The following is a 25,310-nucleotide window of genomic DNA, read 5'->3' as shown; positions in this document are numbered from 1 at the left end:
TGAATGACGTGGCAGGTGAGCTGTTTGGCCATCTGTCGCGATTGCCCCAAATATGAAATATATATTTATTTTTTAAAAACTTTGGCTCATCTACCTGAGATTGGAACGATCGGCCATCATCACACTTTAAAGGCAAATACACAGAAGTAATAATGTAAACAACTAAAATGTTTATTAACCGAACTGAATTTTTTTTTCTTTTACAGCAAATTCTTATCACAACACAGTCTTCAAATGACACTTAACCCTTTGAGTACAGTTAGGTTGGCCACTCTGATCTGAAGAGTAAGCAGTGAACAGACCAGGGGATTCCTCTGCCATAGTCCACTATAAAACATGAAGTGGCACATCAGGAGCTCGAAAGTCCTAAACTTGTGTTATTTTTTTAAAAAGTCAGACATAAAAGGATAAAACACAATGCCCCCCCCCCAAATTCCTTCCTTCCTTCTTTCTTTTTTTTAGCAGAAACTGAAACAAGAACATTTTCAAGATTTTTGATTTTCTTTACATGTGTACATAGTTCTATGTTGTCTGATTCCCATGAAGTCATGTTTCACTTCAGATCATACAAACATGTTGGAGAAAAAAAAAAGCTCATGAATGCAGTGAGCAGCCTGTCCTGGCGCCTAGAAAAGACGCTTATCTATGCAGGTTCTGATTTCCGAGTCTGATTTCCACCTCTGCCGACTCTTAGTAAGGGACACCGATTAGAGATCAGAATATATACACACAGGCTAATCAAAACTGTGTTATCCTAAAACAGTGAAAAGACATGAATCTATGACGGATACAATACTAAACAGGTTAGAGCAAGAATAGAAAAATAAATAGTAAAAACAATAGAAATGTTGCTTCTCTCATATTCAGCTTGCAACGCTCAGTCCCAAAGAAGCTGTGGTAGTGAAAATTATCCTCAGTCTTACTCTCTTTACAGTGACCTTCCCCTTTACACAGTATTTACAAGCAAAAACAGAGCCTATCCCACGAGATAAGAAACGTAGTCCACTAAAATGAATACATTTTTCATGAACACAATGGGAATTTTTAAAAAACTGCAGAGTTGTATCACATTGTCAGTATGTAAAAGCACTTACACACAGTTTGCAAACAGTGGTTTTTAGTAGACGTAGTTCATATCAAATCAGTCAACAGAGCAATCTGAAACTTTGTACAATTATCTGCTTTTGTTTCCTTTTGATTTTTTTTTGTTTTTGATGGGTACAGAAAACATTTACATCATCTTTTTTTCCCCTTCTGTATGTGTACTTTGTCCACAGTTGACAATTTCGGTATTAGAGTGTTTAGAGTGTAAGGAGAGGTGATACAAGGACATCGTGGCTAAGGAGGACATGCTGTAATAATTGCTCTCAACTCCAAAAAGCGAGGTCATACCTAAAACTGTTTTAAATACCAGTTAAATTACATAAAATGTTTTTTTAATATATATATATTAAAGCCAGTGCAGACTATAACAATTGTAACATGTCCCAATTTTACCATGAGTTGTCCTATTGCTATGCAAATGGGTTGCAGCTTCTGCATTCTTTTTTTAATGGCAAACAAGGGGTGGGTCATCTTGTTGCAACACGCCTGATGGTTGTACAGAAATCTCTTTGAAAACAGCCTTCAGCTCAGTGAACATTTTATTGATGAGTTCATGGTTTTAATTGCTGGGTTTTGGTACAATACCTTGTCACTGAAAAGATTCCATATGAACTTATTGTATAGTATCTTTCAATTACAGGCAGATCCCCTCCTCACTGATAGTTTAAAGAAAGCCAAGATGGCAAAGGTGGAAGAACTCACCAACAAAACTAATGACCTAGACCCTGAACCATCCCTTAGTTATGCTGCAGTAGGTTTAGACTTCTGGGGGTCAGGGCAGATGGCTGCCTCTCCCTGAGCCTGGTTCTTCTCGAGGTTTATTGCTGTTATGGGTGTTTTTCCTTCCCACTGTTGCCAAGTGTTTGCTCATTGGGGGTCACCTGATTGTTGGGGTTCCTCTGCATTATTGTAGGGTCTTTATCTTATAGTATAAAGTGCCTTGTTGTGACTTGGAGCAATATAAATAAAACTGAATCCCTCTGGTATTCTTTATAGTCTAGGATTTCTACAGAAAAATACTTTTTTTTTTTAACTTGCCTAGAGAAGATCCTATGGATTGCAATGAAGCCTTTTTCAGGATCTCTTGCATTTGCAGCACTTGCAGTCATTTGCTCTTATCCTAAAGTTGTACAAATGAAAATGACAAGGCTGTTTTCTTTGGGTACAAGAGCCAATTTCATTATTATAGACTATGTACCTCTCCAATTTCTTGCCTTGGTGCCCTTTAGCCTCATTGGATTTTGTTCATCTCAGTCTCAGACCTGTTTACAAGCTGCTCCTCGATACCATCTTGTTTTCCGCTATGACAGAAATATGGTACAGCAAGCGGATTACTCATGACGATGGATTATTGTCTTGATAAGACAACTGCAGTAAAAGTTATGTATTTTGGACTAGGCTTTACACCTCCAACTTGGCAAATACAAGTAGATTTTTTGCAGCTCACCAACTGATTTCCATGTCTTCACATTTAAAAAAAATGAAAGTTTCATTTCCACTGTGAAGGATTATCTCAACCTGAAAGCTGTTTTTCATCCTGACACGACGAATGGATTCTTCTGAAGGAGGAAAATGAGTCCTGATATCTGCACTGACTGAGTGCAGAAGATTCAAACACGAAGGAGAAATCGAGAGAGAAGGCCCTAACTGTCGAAACTTTGAAAGGAAACCCCAGTTATTATTACAGCTGCCAAAAATTAACTGAGTGGTAAGTTGATGCGCAACAAAGGATTACCTAATAACAAGTTTTTTGCTTATTTGATCAGAGGGTGAACATGTCACATCAGATTTCTGCAGTTATATAACAATCATGTTATATAACTGCAGCATAAGTCGTGGCCTTGAAACCTAATTTGCTTTTAGTACTCATTTAAAGAAAAAAGAAAAGAAAATAGTGTTGAAAATTTCCTCGGGCTGACCGACATAGGCTGATGACAGTGACACTCAAGGGTCAACATTAACACTCTTGAGAAAAGCCCTCAATGTGGATGAGGGCTGGGGGACAGGGTAGGGGAACAGGAGACAAGAGCATCCGCGTAACTATGAACGTGTGAACTGTAGCAGTAAAGACTCTCCTGCCTTAATAATCCTGGCTGTCTGTAAACAGATTCAACACTTGGTGACCTTCTGGCATAATCAAATCCAGGGCTGCGTGACAATGCTTTAATTATCCGCATCCCTCTCCAGCGCTCACTTTTTGTGTCCCTGCCACCCTGGGTGTGCCATATGGTGCAGAGCCGAGGAGCCCGGAGAGACGCCGCAGAAGTCCAACCCTCCACGAGCTCAGATTTAATCAATGACTATGGCTGGCACTCATTCTGGCCTGCAGGAATCCACTGTGCATCGCCACACACCTTTCAGATGCTTTTCATACCCTGACTGCCGTTGTTAAGTGTAGGCATCTGGCAGTCATCCTCATTTGAAGACGAGATGCTGTGGTTGAGGGAGTGTTAGAAAACTGAAGTGGCTCAGAAGGACAGACATGTTGTCTGTCCCAGTTCAGAGCCTCAGGGATGCGGTTTAATATAGATGTGGCATTTATAGGGTTTGATGACTGAAAGCAGGACTGTTTTCCAGCTACATCTACCAGCAGTAATAAATACCTGTTCCAAGCAGCCACGCTCAAAAGTGAGTCAACGTTATTGTGGTACACTGCATGTCATGGCTATTTCTGGAAAATCCTTTAAAATGGGACCGATGGTGTCAGAGAATAATAAATTACTACATAATCTCTGTAAACAGATACCTGCCTATCAGAGTCCGTAGGCAAGGGACAGTTTTTCTGGCTTCAGCTTGTAGTAGGTTGTACTTGCATCTGAGTTAAGAATCAGAATTACTGGCTATCATCTGAAAATTTATTTATTGATTTTTTTAACATATTTTAAGTATTCATAAATGATGTCTGGCAAATAGGCACAGGAAGTTTTATCTGTTGGGTGTTACGCCCCAAATCTACGTCAGCTGATTAGCTGACAGGTTTCTAGATTGTCAAATTATCAGTCTGCTCTAGACTCTCAAATATTGCAGATTTCAGTTTCTGGGTCCAGGGCCAGCTAGATGTTTTGATGAAACATTAACGATGTATGCAAAGCTAATGTGCACCACTGACATGGTTTATACTTCTACCTGTTTTGCCAGAGAACCACTCAAAAAATGTAAAGATGGAAGTTTGTATATTACGATGTGTTCAAGATGTGACTCTTGTAATGTCAAAGAAGAATGTAGTCCACAACTATTTGGGAAATATCAGTGATGGAAATCATGCTGACACCAGGACGTGAGGTCAACATGTTGTAAATTCATTTGGATTTCACACAAATCAGGACATCCAAAAGCTATTGCTAAGTTTTTAGCACAATATGGACAATATCAGTGACAGAAACAAAAAAACGCTACTCACAAAAAATCTGGTACTGAAATGAAAACTGACCCCACTTCATCATAACATTGTAATATGACACTGAACTACCTCCTGATTCAGTAACACAAAACACAGTAAAGTGGATGCATTCCTTTTGGTTACCAAAGTAATGGATGTTTAGTTTCCTGTAGGCGACCAAGCATTAAAGAGCCCGTGTTTGAGCAAATGTAGACAGACGGAGCCCCTCAGCATCCGTCTGGCTGTTTGTCTCTGGTTTTGGGTTTGAGACATTTAAAAAGGTTTCAAGACGTTTCGTGAAAGGATGGAATTGAACACAGAGACACAAACACAACACAGCGACTGTGGTGAGAGCAACTCGGGCCTCTGTCTCCTCCTGAGTCACGCACGCACACTCAGTCGCTGTTTGTCGACAGAGGTACAGCATAAAAGCACAGCCGCGACACCCCAGTCTGTCCAGTGTGTGTTTGCAAATTTTCTTTTTTTGTGCACACACTGGCATGCACATGTGCATGCGAGAGTCTGTCTGTCTGAGGGGAAGGGTCGTCAGATGGTTGAGGGGATGTGGCAGTCCCATAGTGAAAGGAGAAGAAGAGGACGGCACGTGGAGGAGGAGGAGGGAGGGCTTTAGTTGTTCTGAAGGCAGTCGAGATCCACCGAGCAGCAAACGCTTCCATTCTGAACAGAGAGGCATGACAAGATAGGAAAGAAGAGAGAGCATTAAATAAGGTGAAATGTAATATACAGTTCCACACTGTGCATGGTAAAGCTAATAACTCACTTCACAGCCTAAATCACTTTTATCCACCTGACTTACAGAAGGATTTGGGGTGGTTAACCTCATGTCTCTAGTGTCATTACAGTGGTACCTAGTTATACAGTTTCAGCATTATCCCATATACATTTGAGATATCAGACTGATATCATGAGATTTATGCTTTCACTCTAGTGCATAGGGATTATGAATTTGTGGTAGTAAGCAGTGGCACATCTGAGAAACTGAAGCACAATATATCTTTCCCAAAAGAAGTTTCCAGTTCCGCTCAATAGTCAGCAGCTCTCACTGTCATATGGACTGTGATCTGGAGTGAACAGTCGCTATGAAAAGGTTTTTCTGAGGTTAATATCTCAAAAATATGTATCAAGGGTAACGGGCCCTCTGTATTTATGGCCGTGAAGAACACGAGGTCCTGTCTGGTCAGACGTAAAAACGGTCTCCAACAGTGGCACATTGTCTCAGATTGTGTCACGGAGCTGCAGAGTGAAACTAGGTTGGTGATTCAAGAAAGCACAGGCACGATGTGGCCACGTCCAAAAATCACATCAACGCAAAGACTGCTGCAAATATGTATCTAGTCTACTGATTCAGTTTATGTAACAACTATGGAAAAGTACAATGTAGATTAAGTTTTAGGTCTATGTACTTGATGTGCTCATTTCGCTCTTTTATGTATTCTGACTGCAAAGAAAACAAGCAAAACAAAAAAAGCTAAAGTGAGGGGGCAGCAGCCTATCTTCACCTAATGAGTGGATCTGACGCGTTCCTGCCACAGTCATCTGCATGTTCACTTCTTTTAAGGTAAAAATGCTCCTTACATCATCTCTGACAGTCATTTTTCTTTTATGCATTCATCTTAGAACACATATAAATAGACACTGTGTGCCCTCTAGCACACATTAGCTAAATTGATTATGCCACATTTTCAGTCTCAAAAATTTTCTGCTAACAGCCTGTAATGGCTGTCATTACTGGTAAAATTGTGATCTTTTGGAACAGTCGGACATTTTTACATCTAAAACCCATAAGTCTTATCCCATTTGCAGACCCCGGAAGAATATCAAACAGAGGTTTGGGGAAAGTGTTTTCAAGTTAGCGATCTCCTGTATACTTCAGCCTAGCATGTTTGCCATTATGGCGGCTCTGCTACGATCACACTGGTTTATGTTGTGTCCAGCTGGCATACGTTTGTGCCTTGCAGAGCCGCCCCTAACCCTGCCAATCAGAACAACCCCTCTGATTAGTTACTTTTTTACTAATTGTAATGGCTTTTTATTACAACACAGAGAGCTGACTGTTGGTCTTGGAGTTGGGGAAATTGGCTCATTTCTGTGTTTTCTCTCAGTCAGATGTGAAAACAATGATTTATGTCAGATCTTTTCCTAGACAGCAACACCGTGCTTGGGCTTCTTGCCCTGATGTACACTGTTTTTGTGGAACTCTGCCATAGAAAGTTAGCAGTCCCCATCACCCCTCAATAGCCTTAATAATAGCAATGCTGACAGGTTGAAATAAATTGAAATAGTCTCTTTACAAACCGGCAATTTGAAGCTCAAAAAGAGTTAAAAAATCCACACAATTAGTTTGTTCATGCTGCATTGACCTACCTTGCACTTGCAAGTGGTGCAGGGTGATTTGGGCATATGCCATGTGTCTCCGCTGAGGCGGGCGATGCCTGCGGGGTCCTTGCATGTCTGCCGAATGTCATACGACAGGTTGTCAGCCAGGCAGGGGTCTGTGACGCAGCGTGGGCAACATTCGCCCTCTGCCACTGCCGTGTACTCGCACATCAACGTGGGGCAAACTAGAGGCCAGCAGTCGACCTCCCCTTCCTGCAGAGACACAGGCAGTGATGAAAAAAAGCACCAGAATTGCTATAGCGTGTGTGAATTTTCTTTTCTTTTTTTTTTTAGTGTGTGTTTGTGTGTGAGACAGAGAGAGAATTCAGTTACAGATCTCACGCTGGTCTGTTGCCACATCTCTAATTAGAGAGGTGGTAATTTTCTCAGCCCTCATACACACACAGTTAACCAGCAGATCAGGGAGTGGTATGAATTAAAGCCCTGCTCTGAGCTTCATGTTGGAGAGGAGGGTTTTGTCTTTTTGATGTGATCTGTGTCTTCCAACAAAGCTCTTGCCTGGTTTTATTTAAAATGGACAATAGCTTCTGTGTGAATGTGTGTGTGTGTGTACAAACCATGCAGCGGCACTGCTGGCAGCTGTACAGCCAAGATGCTCCGCTGCGGTAAAGTGTGCGTCCGCTCTGATCCAGACACTGGCTGCTGGGCCTGTTGTCACATCCAGGACAGCAGAACAGATCCTCTTCTGGGTCTCCACAGTTACAAGGTCTCCGCCTGCAGTACGTCTGCCCATCCTAAACAACAAACGTCACACACATCGGGGTGCAAACTGGCTTAAATAATGTACGTAGCTTATCATCTCTGTATATTCTGTGTAGTAAAATACAATACCCAATACACAATAAAGGTGTCCCTCAGTAAAACAAAGGGCTTCAAACTCACTGTGATTTATATAAAAATGAAATAATGGGTCTATAAACATGAAATAGTACTGTGAACAAACACAGTTTGAGCACTTTCCTGAGGCAGATTTTTACTTTTGTGTAAATGATCCGTCATTGTCTTTGACAAATGGGAACCCCCTGAAGTTGCCGTACCAAGGCACAGCCTTACAAACAATGCATTTTCTGACTTTCTCCTTTTCATATGTCTCCCACTCTCTCTCATCAATTTGCAAAACAATAACATGAACACCAAGCAGGCTTTTAAAGCACGTTGTTTATTTTTTCTAAATTAAAATTTAATATCTGATTTATATAAATATGTCTGGCCTAAAATTAGTAACTTGTTAAGCACTTTTGACAACAAGTCTTGCTGACAGTCAACCAAACTGGGTGCGGGGGGCATTCTCTACTGAGAGCAGGTCTGGACCATGGATGATATAAAGCAGGTTTGAAAAGTGAGGATAATGCAAAAGTGCCTTGAACCTGCATTCTCTCTGAAGGACACCGGATGGTAAAGCTGCAGTTGTAAAGACTTCTATGGGAAAGTCTATGGAAAAATTGCTACAGTATCTGTCTTGATCTCTGTAAAGAATTTCCTGCTAGCTTCATGGCTCAGTCACTTGTTTTGGGTTCTATTTAATAAAGAATGACTTCTTTTTATAGATCATGGTGAAACTCTGTTAAAAAATTAGGACTTGTCCGTCACAAGTCATTAGCTAATGGGTTTCACAGTCAGACAAGCTCCAGTTTGTTGAAACCAGAATGGTGATGGTGAAAATGCTAATCTTGAGGCTTGAGTTCGAGACTTTAGAAATCAGTGGTTGATGTCTTGTTAGATAAGCTCACCTATTATACCGTCCATGGTCTACATCTGCATCTCGTCAGATGTCTATTCATATTAATGTACAGAATTCACCTGCTTGCTGCTACTACTGCACATTCACCCAATGTATATACTACATACATATATATATATATATATATATATATATATATATATATATAATGTTTTTCCTCTACACCCCCCCCCCAATTCTTTTGCACATGTCGAGGAGCGTGTCAGGCTACATTTCACTGTGTGTTATACTTGTATAACTATGCATGTGACAAATAAAGAACCTTGAACCTTGAACCTCTTTAACTTATCTTATTACCCATCGCAGCAAAGCCTCGCAAGAGCATGGTGCTTCCACCATCATCATCATGTTTGGTTGAAGGGATGCTATTGATTGGATGTTGACCAGTGTCTGGATTGCTCCATTCCAGGTGTTGGGAATTGTCGCCACACTGTCCTTCTTTAACGTTCTCCCACATTCACAAAGGAACTCTGGTTCTCAGTCAAAGTCACCAGTGGGTTCTTGGTTGCCTGTCTGTTATACAGAGTGGGCCATTTATATGGATACACCATAATAACATGGGAATGGTTGGTGATATTAAAGTCCTGTTTGTGGCACACTAGTATATGTGAGGAGGCAAACTCCTCAAGATGGGTGGTGACCATGGTGGCCATTTAGAAGTCGGCCATCTTGGATACAACTTTTGTTTTTTCAATAGGAAGAGGGCCATGTGACACATCAAACTTATTGGTAATGTCACAAGAAAAACAATATACTAATGTGCCACAAACAGGACTTTAATATCACCAACCATTCCCATTTTATTACAGTGTATCCATATAAATGGCCCACCCTGTAGGTGGACAGGTCTAGAAAGTCTGTTGGTGGCTGTCGAAAATATTCAGTCCTTCATCATCTCAGTAGATGATTCACTCGACATATGGCTTGAGGTTCATACTGACTTAAACTGACAAAAACTTTGTAACTTCACTGACAGGGATTTACATTTCCTATTTATGTCCAGTTATTTCAGTTAGACACAGATGTGTTCTAGTCAAGATATAAAAGCATCTCAAGTGTCATTGATAGAAGTGGGACGCACCAGAGCTCAATAGTGTGTGTCATAACAAAGAGCCTGAAGAACAAAGAGCATAACAAAGAGCCTTTTTAACACTTTGATTAATAATTGAAAACATCTATAATAAAATCCTCTGGTGATGTTTGTCTTTCTTTTTCTTAAACTAAGTTTTTTTAATCTAATATAAGCATCAAGAGAACACTAAATGGCTAAAAGACACTAAAGATGTAGAAACATACCTATGGGTGATTTCATTTTCTTGTAACAAATTTTACATTTTCCCCATTTTAAAAAAGCAATTTAATAGCACTCTAAATGAGACTAGAAGGGGTTGGGCGGCAAAGTGAAATGCAGAAGAATCCGACTGATCTGCCTTTCCAGCCGCTGTGTCATTGGCTCCCTGTCTGTACCTGGAGAAAACTTTATGGTCCATTTTACTCAGCACAGCCAGCACTGTCTGGCCCCAGGACGGCAGTGTAATGGAGATGTAAAAATGTTACATAAAAAGGCTGTTAGAAAATGTATGAGGGCCATAAAGTCATTCTGCATACCATTAAAAGGGCAATACAGAGCCAATGTTTTATCGATGCATATTGTCCTGCTACAGTAACTTGTGAGTCCCGGGGTGCCGGTACTGATGGCCTTGGTCTTTACAGTTACAACCCTGGACTTGCTGGGGAAATTACTGCCAATTGTATCGCGCTGGCAGAAAATATGAATGCAGGCTGCTCTTTTTAGCACAAGGAATACGACCACGTCTGAATGCCAATGACATGCATTTGTGCCAATCAAAACAACTTTACTGCTTTTTTCAATAATAACTGTTTGATAAATTTGATGACTGCAGACAGCAGTCTTTCTTTTAAGGGGGTATGATATGTACAACATAGTCGTACAGAATATTGTTTGAATTTTCTCAAATTAATTCACTTAGGGAGCTTGTTGATCTTTGTAGAACTTTTATAGAACTCTAAAATGTTATTTATTTTTTTACTTAACTTGATTTTCTGTTTCATTTTTTCATTTTGGTTTTTCAATCTGGATGACGCTGAATAAGGAAGATCTTTGTTTTTAAGTCTCACTTTCATTTCACATGTCAGTGTGTTTGCACAAATGTATTCCTCGCTGCCATCTTTGGCTGTCGCTCAGGCGGAAGAGCAGGTCATCTACTGATTAGAAGGTTGGTGGTTCGATTCCTGGCTTCCCCTAGTCTGCATGCCAAATATTCTTGGGCAAGATACTAACCTCAAATTGCTCTCCGATGCATCCATCGGAGTATGAATGTGGGTGCGAATGTTAGTTAGAAAGCACTAAGAAAATGTGCTTACGTGAATGCGTGAGAATGCACAAATTGTGTAAAGCGCTTTGAGTGCGCAGAAGAGTAGAAAAGCACTATAAAAGAACCAGTCCATTTACCATCTTTCTAATTTGTGGCTTTTTCAGTCTGTTATTTCTGATATGTTCATCTTTAATTTCCCTCTCTTTTCACCGACTACACTAACTTTGTGGCTCCCCTACAGTCACAAGCGATTTTCATTGCTGGTCCCAAGACACCAGATCACTGCTTGCTTACATTCAGTGAGCATCCCATATCAAACTTCCCTTCAACACCCCTTCAACAGCTGGAATAAAAAACAACGTACCTGTGGCGTTGAATTCTTTCACATTTGCAGCTGCTGATTGCACAATTGCAAGCATTTGGTTTTGGTTTGGTTTTCTGGCTCTGAATGTAAGATCTGTTAATTTGATGGTTTATCACAGTTAATCGCTACCAGACAAAGAGACTTCAAAATGATCACCAGAGTGATTCTATTTCAGAAACATAAACAGGTAAAAACAGAGGCTTCAGTCCTGACAGTTCATCACTGCTTTTGCTACTTGTTGAAGTTCAGGTTCTGGCCGCTGGGCTGGGGTTGGCATGCACTCAACTATAAAATCACTCCGGGTCCTTGGCTAGCTTTCTGTTAGCATGCTGTCTGTGCAGATACTTGCAAAGACCTGCAGTTGTGTTAGCATTAATCAGGTAGTTCTCTTTCAAACATTCGTTAGCTGTCTCGCCATTCCAAGCCAGCTATACCAAGCTTCCCTAACATGGCAGACTGCTGCCCAACTGCCCAGAATTCCACCCCTGCAGTAGAAAAATCTCAGGTTCAGATACACATGACGCTTGTGTGATGTGCAACACGCCTAAGCGGCTGTTTCCACACCGGGTTCATGCGAACACTGCGCTCGCTTTACCCTGAAAAGCCTTTGTCAAAGGCTAGCCCACCAGGCTAGCCTGTCGAAGAAGAACTCAATGCTGTCTCCAGTCGTTGCACCAATGGAGCACATTGAGTCGGCCACGCAAGGCACCTGGACATTGTCCTTCTGCTGGTGGACAATGCCGAGGTCAGCTGCGAAAGCTATGTTGTCCTTTTCCCCCAAGGCTAACAATGAGCCACACCGTGAATTCTCTGAGGGAGCATCAGAACATCCCATTTCGGACAAGGATGACAACATTTTCTTTGGCCCCTCTGGTTGGAATTCTGCAACACAAGGGGCCGATTGTGAGAACCTTGGCACACAGTCCCGCGGCATGGAGCTATTTAACATTGTAAAACTGGCAGCGGAAAAGCTGGCAATCCCATGGCCCACTCCACCATTTTCTTCCTCCAAACACGAACTGAAATCAGTTGATTGCAACAGAAAGAAAAAAAAACCATATTTGCCTGATGTTTAATTTTCTTTCAATCCCCTGCGTGTGCACATAACTGAAGAACCCTTGCAATGCAAATTATAATGTGATTACAGTAACGTAATCCCTTGTAATGCATTAATCCCAACACTGGCTGCATTATCACAAACATTTAGCTAATTTCCAACTTGACGCTAATTTGAAACGTAATGAAACATCATAACTTATAAGTACCAGAGAAAGTTTACCCAAAGTTTTTAACGGGGCAGAAATTTGATATCCTAGTGGCAAACTTTAAAATATATAAGCCGATAAAGCATCGTTGAAACAACTGCTCTTAGCTGGTATTTCAGGCCAAATAACTCTCTGTCTGATTTAGATTAATCTCACACTCCGATGCTTTCTTCAAAAAGAAACATCTGATCAATATCCCACTTTCCTGCTGCAACAGTGCACCATCTCATTCTGGCTCCCGAGCACATAAAAGAGTCATTAAGATGCCAAAAATATTTGTCACACTGTAATGCAGGCTAATCATAAACAGATGGGAGAAGAGCGTGGGGATTTTTTTTGTATGAACGGTCAGAAATGTTTCATACTTTGTGTTTGTGTCATAACTTGGCATACATTAGCCAAATTAATCTACACACTTAATTGCTATGTGTGCTAAATACTACTACTAAAAGGTTTTGAGATGTGTAGAAGGCACAATGTGTGGATGTTAAAGAGAATTTTTAAGTCTTATTTTTATAGTTTTGCCCATCCTTCTTATCAGTTGTTATAACACTGTAGCCACTAAGTTTATTGCTGATATCTCCACCTTTACAGCTTTGCTAATCTTTGATATGATTCCAATGGAGTTGTTTAGAGGATTTCGACAAACTGCCGGTAACAATGTAGCTTTGTTCCCAGATCTCAGCTTTTACTTAAGTATATTGTTGTTTTGTTACAAATAAAGGTTCTTTCAGACAGTGAATGATTACTGCTGGAATCAGCAGGATGCAACTTTGGCACAGGAACTCCTGGCTACTTCCTGTCCTACGAGCCTATAAAACACAGACTGCTGCTGTCAAACTACTGCTCTGCATGCTGTTAAACAGAGCAGGTTATAGTGTGGAATAGAGGAATTAAGCATAGAGATATAATTAATATATGCCTTGCCTACTGTTGTAAAATAATGAACCTTGTTTATAGATCCAGATGAGTAACAGTAACAGACTTGATCCTGATATTGCAAGCCTCTGTTATTGATCTGTCTGGCCTCTGCTGGCAAAGTTTTTATCATTCATTGAACCTCAGATACAGTAAAATTTCTCCAGGAGGTCAGAGACAAGATTATGGATCTCCAGCTGCATTGTTGTAAAGAGTGAGAGAGAGAAGCTGAAAAAGTTTAGCTGTCATGTCTGAATGCAGAGACAAAGCCAGCATGCATTAATGAGACTGGCTTCTGCTCTTCTCTTTGTTAACTCTCACCTGAGGAGCACAGTTGTGGTAGAAATATTCATAGTAAAAACAATGGAAGCACAGGAAACTGTGCGATAGGATCAGGCCAGCAAAAATTGCAAAACTAAATCACTGAAATTAAGAAAGAGGTTAAACTAATGGAAGAGGAGATTTTTCTGCGTTCCCTACTAACCCAACTCCACTTTCAGCGTTTACTGTTCGAGTTCACTGAACAGACAGTGCACATGTTACTCATGTTGTGACTGTATTTTCAGTATTGTATTGCTCCCACGTTTATAAAGCCAGCTGCATTTCCAGTGCTCCTGTATTTTCTGGAATATCAAATGTATTTTATAGAATTACAATTTATTAAATTGATGAAATTTCATGGAAAATGACTGTCATGTCAATGATTTGATAAGTATCTGATGATAAGTGTAATTTTGTATTATTCGATTAGTAATTGTGGAATTCCACAGGGTGGTGCTGGGACCAATAATATTTACATTATACATGTTTTCCTTAGGCAGTATTACTGAAAGGCACAGCATACATTTTCACTGGCATGCAGATGATACCCAGCTTTATCTATCCATGAATCCAGATGACACACACCAATTAGCTAAACAGAAGGAATGTCTTATATACATAAAAACATAAAAAATTAGAAACATCCTGTCTCAGAGTGATGCTGAAAACTAGTTCATGCATTTATCACATCTAGGCTGAACTGCTGTAATTCATTATTATTATTATTATTATTATTATTATTATTATTATTATTATTATTATTATCATTGTTGTCTTTAAAGTGTCCTATAAAGCATTCAGTTCCAAACTGCAGCAGTGAGAGTACTGACAGGGACTAGAAAGAGAGAGCATATTTCTCCCATATTAGCCTCTCTTCATCAGCTACCTATTAAATCCAGAATCAAATTTAAAATCAATCTAGTCTGGGAGTCATTTCTCTATTATTATAGGGTTTTTACCTTCCAATATAAAGCTCCTTGAGGTGTAAGGATTTGGCACTGTATAAATAAAAATTGAACTGCATTGAATTGAATGTCAAACTATTGACTGGTGCTCACATGGTTTTATATATATATTTTTAAACTGTCCTTGGATGACCAAAAAGCTATGATCCACCCATAATACACCTGGTCATAATAAAAACTCATTCATGGGAGGTCAGAGACAAGATCCTGGTTGAAGTTCGAAAAAAAAATTCCACTGTTAACAACAGTATCGCTTATTGCAATAAATGTGTATGCACGTGATCATGTTCTATACCTTGCAGGAGCATACAGCACAGCGATCAAAGCTGGGTTTCCAATCTTCTCCATTGCGCCTCATTCCTTCTTCCTGTGGGCAGTCACCACTGCAGCCTGGACCAGATGTGCACACACAGTCATAGCCTCCTGGGAGGTTCACACACACACTGTCATTCCAGCAGGTGTGTGTCTGCAAACTGCACTCGTCAATGTCTGGAAAACAGAGAGTAATCCATAGTAAATAAATGCCGGTCTTCTGTTTAAAGTTAGTTCTGTAAATGTAATTGTGTGATTAACAGTAAGGGTCAATAAAAGATCAATGGAAGAGAAAGAAACTGAGATCATTAAGTCATAAAACCAGTTAGGGACGGGGTGTGTTTGACTGAATTTACCAACTTCAGACGTTTTTGTTCGTGTTTCACTTTGCAAGGATGGACCTCATCACACCACAGATCTAAATATGACGATGTTTGTGAGAAGGCGCAACAGTTTGGATAATGAAACCAGTGAAGTTCCCAATACACAAATGCCACCACCTCATTCATTTATTATATTTATTTCTCTGAAAGTGCAATTAAAGACAGTTCTCTGTCTGAACTCTCAACGGTAATGATAATGAGGTAAACTTGATCTAAAATCACAGGGATTATCTTGTTGATAAATCTGATTTCAAACTATGCTAGTATTTACAGGTCTTCCATTCTTATTCAGTGAATATCCAAGTTTTTTTCCCCCCTCACACATTAATCTTTATATTTCTGATTCTCTTTATTTTAGACTATCACACTCCTCTCGTGGGATGGTGTAATATTCCTTTTTCTTTGACTTTTCTAACAGGACCATCTGCATACAAAAACAATATTATTTTGCTCTCTAATTATTTTTAAGATATATGACAAAGGGCATATTTTGCTTCTAATCAAAATGCACTGTGCAAACTCTACTACTTTGCTTGTCTAAATTATAAATTTGCAGCCTTTCTTCGTGCCTGACACCTGTTAGTAGAAGCACGAGTACAAATTAATTATAATGAATGAATTATGTTCAAGATTAACCTTTTTCCCCCCCCGAAGAACAATCGTGTTCTTTTATCCGGTCCTTGATACCAAATGAAGCACATGTATTACAACACAAAATGCACTATTTTGCACATCTACACATGGGAATGTTTACCGTGTGGGGGATGTGGTGTACATGCACGCTCGATTTTTCCCCCCGCACATTATTGTGGATTCTGGAAAATATCTAATGTGACATTTATGATGTTTACAAATCTTTATTTTAACTCCCAAGTGCAGTCACTCCGTCAAATTACAGCATTTAGTTATTTTAGTGGCAGCAACTGAATTGACAAGTTGCTGGCATCAGGCAGATTATACTTTGCATACATACTGGAATCATAGCTTTAGCCACTTCGTTTATATTCTCTTAGCCGATTTGGCCGAATCATCAAAGGATCTGCTCAGTCAGCTTCTTTCCCACTTTTACCCACTAGAGATCAAACAAACTAATCATAACAGAGAGAGCGGATGGCATTTTTTTCTGCTTTTCTTTATCAGCATGGCACAGGAAGGAAGGTGCCAAATGTCTGTCCATAACTATTACCAAGCCCTATAATTTAACTCACTTTATCCCCACTAAATGTGAAGTAATCGGAGAAAAAAGGAAAAAAACAATTTTCTTTTAACAGCAGTTTGTTTTTTTCCTCTTCCCTGCTAGCGCCTGCTGCCTGAAGTCATCAATCACATTCATTCGGTACTGGCCGCATGCTAGCAGTGTTACATGAACAAATTGCAAAAGCAGAAAAAAAAATTGAAACTACATTATAAATAGTTAAATTCCTGATTTACTGTATACTGAAGCATTGTACTCCCAAGAAAATAGTCAACAGGTCAATTTACATTCGACTCAAGGTGAGTGATGACCGTCAGCACGGTTAAGAAGACTGATTTCCACATCACCATGTTTCCTTGCTGATTCTTACTGTTCACATTTCCATCAGATAATTTTTGGACATGCCAGACTGAGCTCTGCATGATAACACTGCCTCAGCTTTGTTTTTTAATTTGTATACAGTACTGTGAAAAGTACTTGCCCCTTTGCTGATCTTATTTTTTTTTAATTGTTTTGTTATCTTTTGTCACCTGTGTAGGTTTCAGATCATCAAACGTATTGTAATATTAGACAAAGATAACACAGGTAAACACAAAAAACAGTTTTTAAATGATTATTTTATTTTTTGAGAGAAAAAAGCTATCCAAACACACCTATCTGAAAAAAAAAAAAAGCCACAAGAAAGAGACTGGGCAAAAACGGCACCCCTGGGAGAGTAAAAACAACTGCTGACCAAAAAGAGCACAAAAGCTTGTCTCCTATTTGCTGAAAAAAAACACACCTTGATTCCCAAATACTAGTTCCAAATAAAGGTTTTTGGAACTTTTTGTAAAGTTTGGCTCCTGTCACATCTGGCATAAACTAACAACTAACACATCTTTAGAGTGGGGTACTCCGGCCTCAAATCCAATTGACGCATCAGTGGTGTTATCATACACAACATCCAACATTTCACTATGTGACGGCTGTGGCTCAGAAGGTAGAGCAGGTTGTCTGCCAATTGGAAGGGCAGCGATTTGAACTTCAGTGTCCTTGAGTGAGATCCCAAACCCCAAATTGTGCCTGAGTGTGATAATCAGAAAATACTTAAAGGCATAGACCAAAGTACTGTATGAATGCGGCTTGTAGTAAAAAAGTGGTTTAAATGCTCAACTACAGTAGGACAAACATTTCTATAAGTACCAGTCCACTTAATGTACAAATTCTTACATCTTACTTGCTTTACTTTAACTATTTTCTGGTCTATAAAACCATTTTTTTTGTTCTGTCTCGATAGTAACCATCTGACTATGACTTTTCCTCACAAAAAGAAAGGTGGTTTCTATTCCATATCCAGAACTGTGTGCTTGAGATGACCATCATAGCAATATTTGCCCCCACTGACATCACAAGAGTAGAAAAAACTGTGTAAAACTAAGCATTTAGAAAATCTCAAGTTTTTCTTTTGCTTCATAGGAATTACATGTACAGAAAATGTAAGAAAGAAAATGTCACCACGTGAATATTTCACGTGGCTCACTAGAGCCATGTCTTAATGAGGCCTTTAACTATTCCCATTTCCCCCAAAATAAATAACAGACATGGTTAAAAAAAGAAGGCATGTGAAGGCACAGTTTTAGACATGTCTTTAATAACAAGAATGGGGAGTTTTTAAAGCACAGATATCAAGAAGCTGACTGCAGTAAAGATCCCTTTATTGAGCTATAGCTTTGTGCATACTCTCAAAAGTACAGTTAGATGGTAAAGTGTCTCTCTCTCTCCTTGCCTACAAATGGTCCTAAGCCAGGTTCTGCCAGAGGTTTCTTCCTTTTAAAAGGGAGTTTTTCCTTCCCACTGTTTGCAAGGGCTTGCTCATAGGGGATTTTCTGATTGTTGGGGTTTTTCTGTATTATTGTAGGGTTTTTACTTTACAGTATAATGCACCTTGAGGCAACTGTTGCTGTAATTTGGCATTGTATAAATAAAATTACATTGAATTGAATTGAAAAGGTGTTTGTAGTGAGTGCCAGAGTGCATCTTAAATAACACAGCTGATCAGGGGAAGCTGTAAAGTTCGTACTGCTTTATGAATTGTGAGTGAAAAACACAGCCAAACAAATGTAAGGCGATTTATTGCTACCTCAATCAGTGCTTACAAGCTAATATTAACTTGCTATAAGAGTGTAATGTTATCAAAGGACACACTAAAGCAACAAAAACACATGACTTGTACCTTTGGAGTGTTACACTGACATTTTTAGCACCTCTGGCACAAGTTGCTCAGACTGTTAACACCATGCAACATATATTTATGTTACTGCTGGTGGAAAATGATGAGTGGTACCCAGCGGGCAGACCTGCTTTGTGTGGATACATGAATCTTGGCCAGTGCCTGTTGCCAAATCATCCCCAACAATGGTGACACTGCTTAATGTATAGCGCTCTAATTGGTTGCAGTATCAAGTTTGAACGATACAGAGAGATAGAGATCAGAAAGCGGCGCAGTCGGGAATTTATTGTGCCAGCAACAGACTATTTGCATACGCTAAATGAAATCCCCATCAGCCAGTCAGACACACTGTACCTCTGCTGGTGGAGGATTAATGCTCTTCATGCTACATTCGCCACATTCAGCCACAAGCTGCTGCTCACAGATGAAGCCTGCTCTCACATGTGGCCTACGAAAGACGACTAAATACAAAAGGCCCTTTAGAGTAACCATCTGAGCACAGCCAATCACATGTAGAACTTACACTCGCAGTTAAATGTGCTGTTACACATGAAAGCACTAATCCTGTGTATGTACATGATAACACACATTTACGACAAGCGCACAAATTACTAAATCCCACTGACAGATGCTGGTAATTATAGAGCATCAGAAAGCTTGGGTATTTTAGTATTTACACTATTTTTCTTTGGTATGTCTCCAGGCAGTCCATATGGAAAAGGTCACGTACACCACAGAGAGAGGGAAAATGATGCAGAAACCCTGTCTTGCAGGGAGACAGTGCGAGTTTATGCGGTATTATCCTCATCTTTATTCACAATCTGTTTATTAAAGCCACCTGTCTCCCCCTAAAGCATTAGGCGTAATGAACGACTGTCAAAACGCAGCCCATGCAGCTTTCAGTCACAGCCTCACCACAGCAGAGTTGCGTGGCACAATGCAACACTATACAGTGTTTTGCCTGGGGCATCGCGATGTGGTGTAGCCAAGCCAACACACAGAACTAAGAATGCAGTGAAATCTATCGTGAGAAAACACAATATGACACAGAGAGGAAGGCAGACTATGCGGATGTGTTTGAAGCGCCTGTGTGACAGCTGATTAATGGCCCTCTCACGCCCAAACTGAGGCAGAGTGCACTTAGTGGCTTCACAAATAAAACACTCTTGTAGATCCATGTGTCACACAGCAGGATGCCCTCAGAGCAGCTGAGTCATTTGCTCTACGTTCAAAAACAGAAATTAATGCCAACGTTACAACAAAACACTTATTTATAAAAAAAAAAAAGTGACACGTCCTTTTCATACAAGCCATTTTCACAGGGCACACATCCACCAACACTGTATAATTCCCTAATTTCCTTTTTGGCCAAAACACAGAATATTTCCAACTGATTACCACTTGAGTTATTTTTGCCACCACATAACCGTAGAATATCAGAATTAGCACAGGTCCACCGCTGGCGACCTGTGTTTCTCACAGATGAGAGCAGGTTCACCCTGAGCACATGTGACAGACATGAAAGGGTTGCACCATTTTTTCATTTTGATTTTTGGGGTGTCTTTGAATTCCACCCTCTGTTGATCATTTCCATTTCCATCAAACAATGTAGCATCCTTTTGTTCCTATCACATTACTCAATCCATGTCAGTTTAGATATCATGAGTGTTTGTTCCCCCCATTGAGCTCTGAAGTGTTTTCCAAGTGCTCCTTTTTTCTGAGTCCTACTCCCACCTCCTTAACCCAATATCAGTAAAAGGACAGGATTTGGCATTTTATGCATAGATCTCAGTGGCTAGTGAAAGGAAAAACAAAAAACAAGTGAATGAGAAGCTATCCACATAAAAGCAGTTCTGTGTACGAAAATATGAGAGCAATCATATCTCATAGATTTTCATTTAAGGAGGGTGCTGGTTCATCAAAAGTCTTTGAAGTTTTCCATCTCCACACTGTTGCTCCCACAAACCTTTATTGTTAATCTGTTGGATATTCTGTAAAAAAATAATGACGAGGAGTAACTTGCACAGGGTGAAACACCCTGTGCGGTGGTGACATGCTCTTGGCAAACACAGAGCCAACGACGTGGTTAACTGACTAGTACTGCTGCTCCCTGCTTCGAGCTGGCTTTCTTATTACAAAATGCTACTTTATGTTCGGTTGACTCATGAAGGGCTGTTGGAAGGATATTGTGGAAGGGGGAAAATCCTGTTAAAATGTCATTTGTACTTATTTCCCCTGCCGGCTTCCAGCCTAATACTGTAAATTGGGCGGAGAAAAGGTGGCGGATATACTATCTCTCCAACATGCACTCAAATGCATCCGACATGTACCATCCACATTTATGAAGCCTAGAAAGCAACACAAGTGCTTTCACTAATCACACCACTGCATACACCAAATTCCCAGTCATAAAGCCTCAGAACACAAGAAAGTTAACATCCAGTTAGACTTGCTTGAAGACTCATGACTGAATGTGCACATCAGAGTAACTAAAGACCATTAGATGAAGGTAATCAACCATATTTATGCATCTTATTATCATAAAGACATCTCATTACACAGTGTTTTCTTGTTGTGCCACTAGACACTTGATCAAATAAGTACTACTTACAGGAAAGTACAAGAAGTACAAGAAAAATTATGACACCAAAAAAAAGCAGCGCACTTAGGGAAGGAGCTTTGTGGAATGTGTTGAAATTAAGAACCAGAGTGGAGAAGTGGATTATATTGCAAGAAGGATTTTCTACAGCAGTTCCAGATGCTTTATTCACAACAACCATCACGATCCACAGCAGCTGATGTAAGCTCTCTGCCAATATCCACGTAGAACCAAGCCACCATCATTTCAGAGCTGCAAGATTATATGGGCTGTATTTTTGATACCAAGCAGATAGCTGTAGTCATTTTTTCCTTTAATATTACCACTGAGGGAAATAACACTTTCACTCCACTGTCTAAATACCTGGCAAAAGTATACAAAACTGCAAAACCTGAAAAACTGGATTTGAGATATTTCAAGTTTTTATTTGTATTTTGGAGACCAACATGAATTATATTTGCAGTAGGTGGTTGTGCTGACCTATAAGTCACTGTGCATGAAAAGATTTAATCACTAATTGAATGAGCAAATATGACATCATAATGGCAAAACATTTGTAGTGTGGCAATATGAGGTGGGTGTTCAGTCTGTGTGTTAATGTGATGCAAAGCTGTTGTTGGTTAAAGTCTGACATTTCTGGTACATCTCTCTTATCGCTTTCCTTCAGAACTGAGTTGAAGTGAAACTCACTCTCTTGGAAGGGAATCTACTGAAATCGTGCCTCTCTTCTTCAAGTAAATAAATCAAACCAGACTGCTGATGTTGCAACATGATTTAAAGGTTAAATCAAGGCAAAAGCATTTCACTCAGCCAAACGATCCTGTTCGCTACACCTATTACACTCTGCAATGGTGCATGGGCAAAAAAAAAAAAAAAAGCAAAGCAATGGCTTGAATTTTTTGAGAATATTTTTATCTGAGCTTCTGTTCTTGTAAAGGAAGAATGTGGGAAATAAACATAAAATGAGGCACTGATGTCACAGGATCGGGAATCAGCGAGCAGCTACTGTTTACTCAAGTTCTGTTGCTATTAACAAATGTGATCTTAATCAAATTAAACATTAGCTACATTATATTGCCAAAAGTCTTCAGTCAGCCATCCAAATCATTGAATTTATGTGTTCCAGTCACGTCCATGGGCACAGGTGTATAAAATTAAGCAACTAGGCATGCAGACTGCTTCTAAAAACATGCGTGAAAGAATTGGTCCCTCTCAATTCCAGTGTGGTATTGTGATCTGACTGCACTGTGTAAAATCTAAAGTTTGGTGATTGGGGGGGGATTGTGGTAGGTTTCTTTTTTAAGTAGTTGTTCTCAGCCCCTCCCAGTGAAAATAACTCTTAATGCTTCAGCATACCAAGATATTTTTGACAATTTCATGCTCCCCACTTTGTGGGAACAGTTTGGTTAGCTCCATAAAGACACAGATGACCAAGTTTGGTGTGGAAGAACTTGACTGGCCTGCACAGAGTCCTGTCCTCAACCCAACAGAAAACCTTTGGGATAAATTAAAGCAGAGACTGTGAGCCAGGCCTTCTCGTCCAACATCAGTGACTGACCTCATAAATCTGCTTCTGGAAGAATGGTCAAAAATTCCCATAAAGACACTCCTAAACCTCCTAAACCCTATGGATTAAGAATGATTCCATTCTTAATTACAAGTCAAGTCATATACATATGAAGGCAGATGAGCAAATACTTTTGGCAATGTAGTGTAAATCTGCTAAACACTAGCTCAAAGCAACCTTCTACATGAAATAGCCTCACAGTAACCTATGTAACTAAAGTGTGAGTCACACCCGACCACTCAAAATTTAGGAAAAATAAACTTTTGTTTTTGTTCAGCCATGGGAAAAGCAAATAGCACAAAAATGCCAATACCGTTCCTTGTTATTGGCTGGCGAAATTCCCCCAACACAAAAACTATAACAATGGCACAAGGCCGACATGTGTTCCCATGAATAGCTTACACCAAGCGGTCGGATCTCGAGCTTTAAAGGTGACAAGACCTTCAATTAGACTGGTTGTCCCATAGAGGGCATGGTAAATCAAACACAAATGTGCTAAACCAATACACAACATCGCATTCTGTGCTTAGGTTTAGAGATGGAAGATAGACAGTAACAGTATAATTAGACAGAGAAAAAGAGACGAGTCTACAGCTGCTAGGTGGCGGGCACACAGAAGCTGAGGAGGTGATGTTTCCAGTAGTGATAAGTTTCAATTCAGTGTATGCTCACCGATGCAGGAGCTCCCGTCGAGCAGGTAGGATCCATTGTCATGGAAACCACTTCTGCATTCACAGTGGTACCAGCCAGGCAGGTTGACACAGCGGGAGTGGTTGTGGCACTCAATCAGGCCCTCTGAACACTCGTCAATATCTGAGGACACGAACACACGCAGCAACATCACTGTCAGTCAAAACATTTTCCTGGCAACAAGCGCAAACCTGAAACTTCAGCTCATTTTGTGTCATTTGATGTTCTGCCTGTTCTTTGATCTGCAGCGGTTCAGCCAATCAGAACAAAACCACTGCCGCGACAGCAGAGCTGGGTCAGCGGATGCCCACATTAGACAGCCAAACACATCTCCAGCTTGTCTGCCGCAGCAGGGATCAAAGTCTCTTAGAAATCACACCATTTGGCTGCAGAGTTGTTTCCAGTAGCGCACTTTTTTTCCCCCCTTTCTATTTCTTCTCCTTGCTCATTCACACTTTGTCTCTGGTGTGCAGCATGCATACAGAGGCTCACCCCAGAGGTGTTAGGTCTTTGCACCTTCCTGGGAGAGTACATCTCTCTGATCCATTATTTATGGTGTGAGCACTGCACTGTAAAAATTAACAACCTAAATATCTTCCCAAGTCCAGCAGTGATATACAGTTGACTCGAGGAGGTACACACTATGTGACAACTCAAATGATTTACCAGTACATGACGATAATTACAGTTGGCAATATTTCTTGAAAAAAGAGAAACATATCTTTAGAAAAGAACCTGAGGCCCTGCGTGTGGGGGAGCCGGGGACTGAGCAGCAGCTCTACTTCCTTAGCAACCGCTGCGTCACCTATATGTGCAAGTAATCTGAGTGAAAATGCTGGGCATCCAAAACTAACTTGCCTGTGTAGTGCATGTGTCAGAAAAGTGGCTTGTAATAGAAGTAAGTGGCAAATATACAGTGCTTCATCTTGCAGCTCTTACTTGACTGTAAACTTGGATTTTGTTTCTTGCATGTCAATGTATCAGTGCAGCTCCATGCATGACTTGTTGGTGTAGGGTAATATGATCAAAATAAGTCAATATCCACACTTTCTGAAATCTGCTGGGCTTTGTCTTGTTCAGCCTGATAGTGTTGCAGATTAAGCCTGTGATTAAGGGGAAGCGCAAAGTGCAAACAGTTTTGCTCCATATAAGAGTGCCAGTGACAGGGCAGGGCAATCCATTGTTCATCCTGATAAAAAGGTGTGTGAACCTTTTTAGCAGGATGGCTTGGATGAAAAATATCATGAAAAATATTGTGTTCAATTTGTTAGGCCTCCAGATCGTTCCATAATACATTGCACCAATCAGGCATACCGTTATGACCACTGACGAGAACTGAATAACTAATTATCTCTTGGCTGCTTTTAGTGGGTGGGATATTTTAGGGATCACGTAAACATTTAGTCCTCAGAGTTGATGTGTTAGAACCAGGAAAAATGGGCATGTGTAAGGATTCGAGTGAGTTTGACTAGGGAAAAATTGTAATGTTTAGCCAAATTGTAGATGGCTAAACTGCAGCTCTTGTCGGGATGTTGCCATCTGCA

At 40.1% G+C, this 25,310-nt stretch overlaps 1 protein-coding gene across 1 annotated transcript in view; it reads right to left on the bottom strand.

Moving 5' to 3' along the window:
• Positions 1–503: 503 nt before the first annotated feature.
• LOC120742314 (protein kinase C-binding protein NELL1-like) overlaps positions 504–25,310 on the bottom strand; it is a 287,587-nt gene continuing 262,780 nt past the window's right edge. The window contains exons 16-20 of the mRNA XM_040045578.1: positions 23,749–23,889; positions 15,107–15,300; positions 7,459–7,635; positions 6,869–7,093; positions 504–5,161 (exon numbers count right to left, since the gene is read on the bottom strand). Of these exons, the coding sequence (XP_039901512.1) occupies positions 5,111–5,161; positions 6,869–7,093; positions 7,459–7,635; positions 15,107–15,300; positions 23,749–23,889 (788 nt within the window). The 3' untranslated portion in view covers positions 504–5,110. The remainder of the gene's footprint in view (positions 5,162–6,868; positions 7,094–7,458; positions 7,636–15,106; positions 15,301–23,748; positions 23,890–25,310) is intronic.

Source organism: Simochromis diagramma, unplaced genomic scaffold (assembly GCF_900408965.1).
Source record: "Simochromis diagramma unplaced genomic scaffold, fSimDia1.1 OVJJ01000079.1, whole genome shotgun sequence".
Taxonomy (NCBI): domain Eukaryota; kingdom Metazoa; phylum Chordata; class Actinopteri; order Cichliformes; family Cichlidae; genus Simochromis; species Simochromis diagramma.
This window is presented reverse-complemented; position numbering and strand designations above follow the sequence as displayed.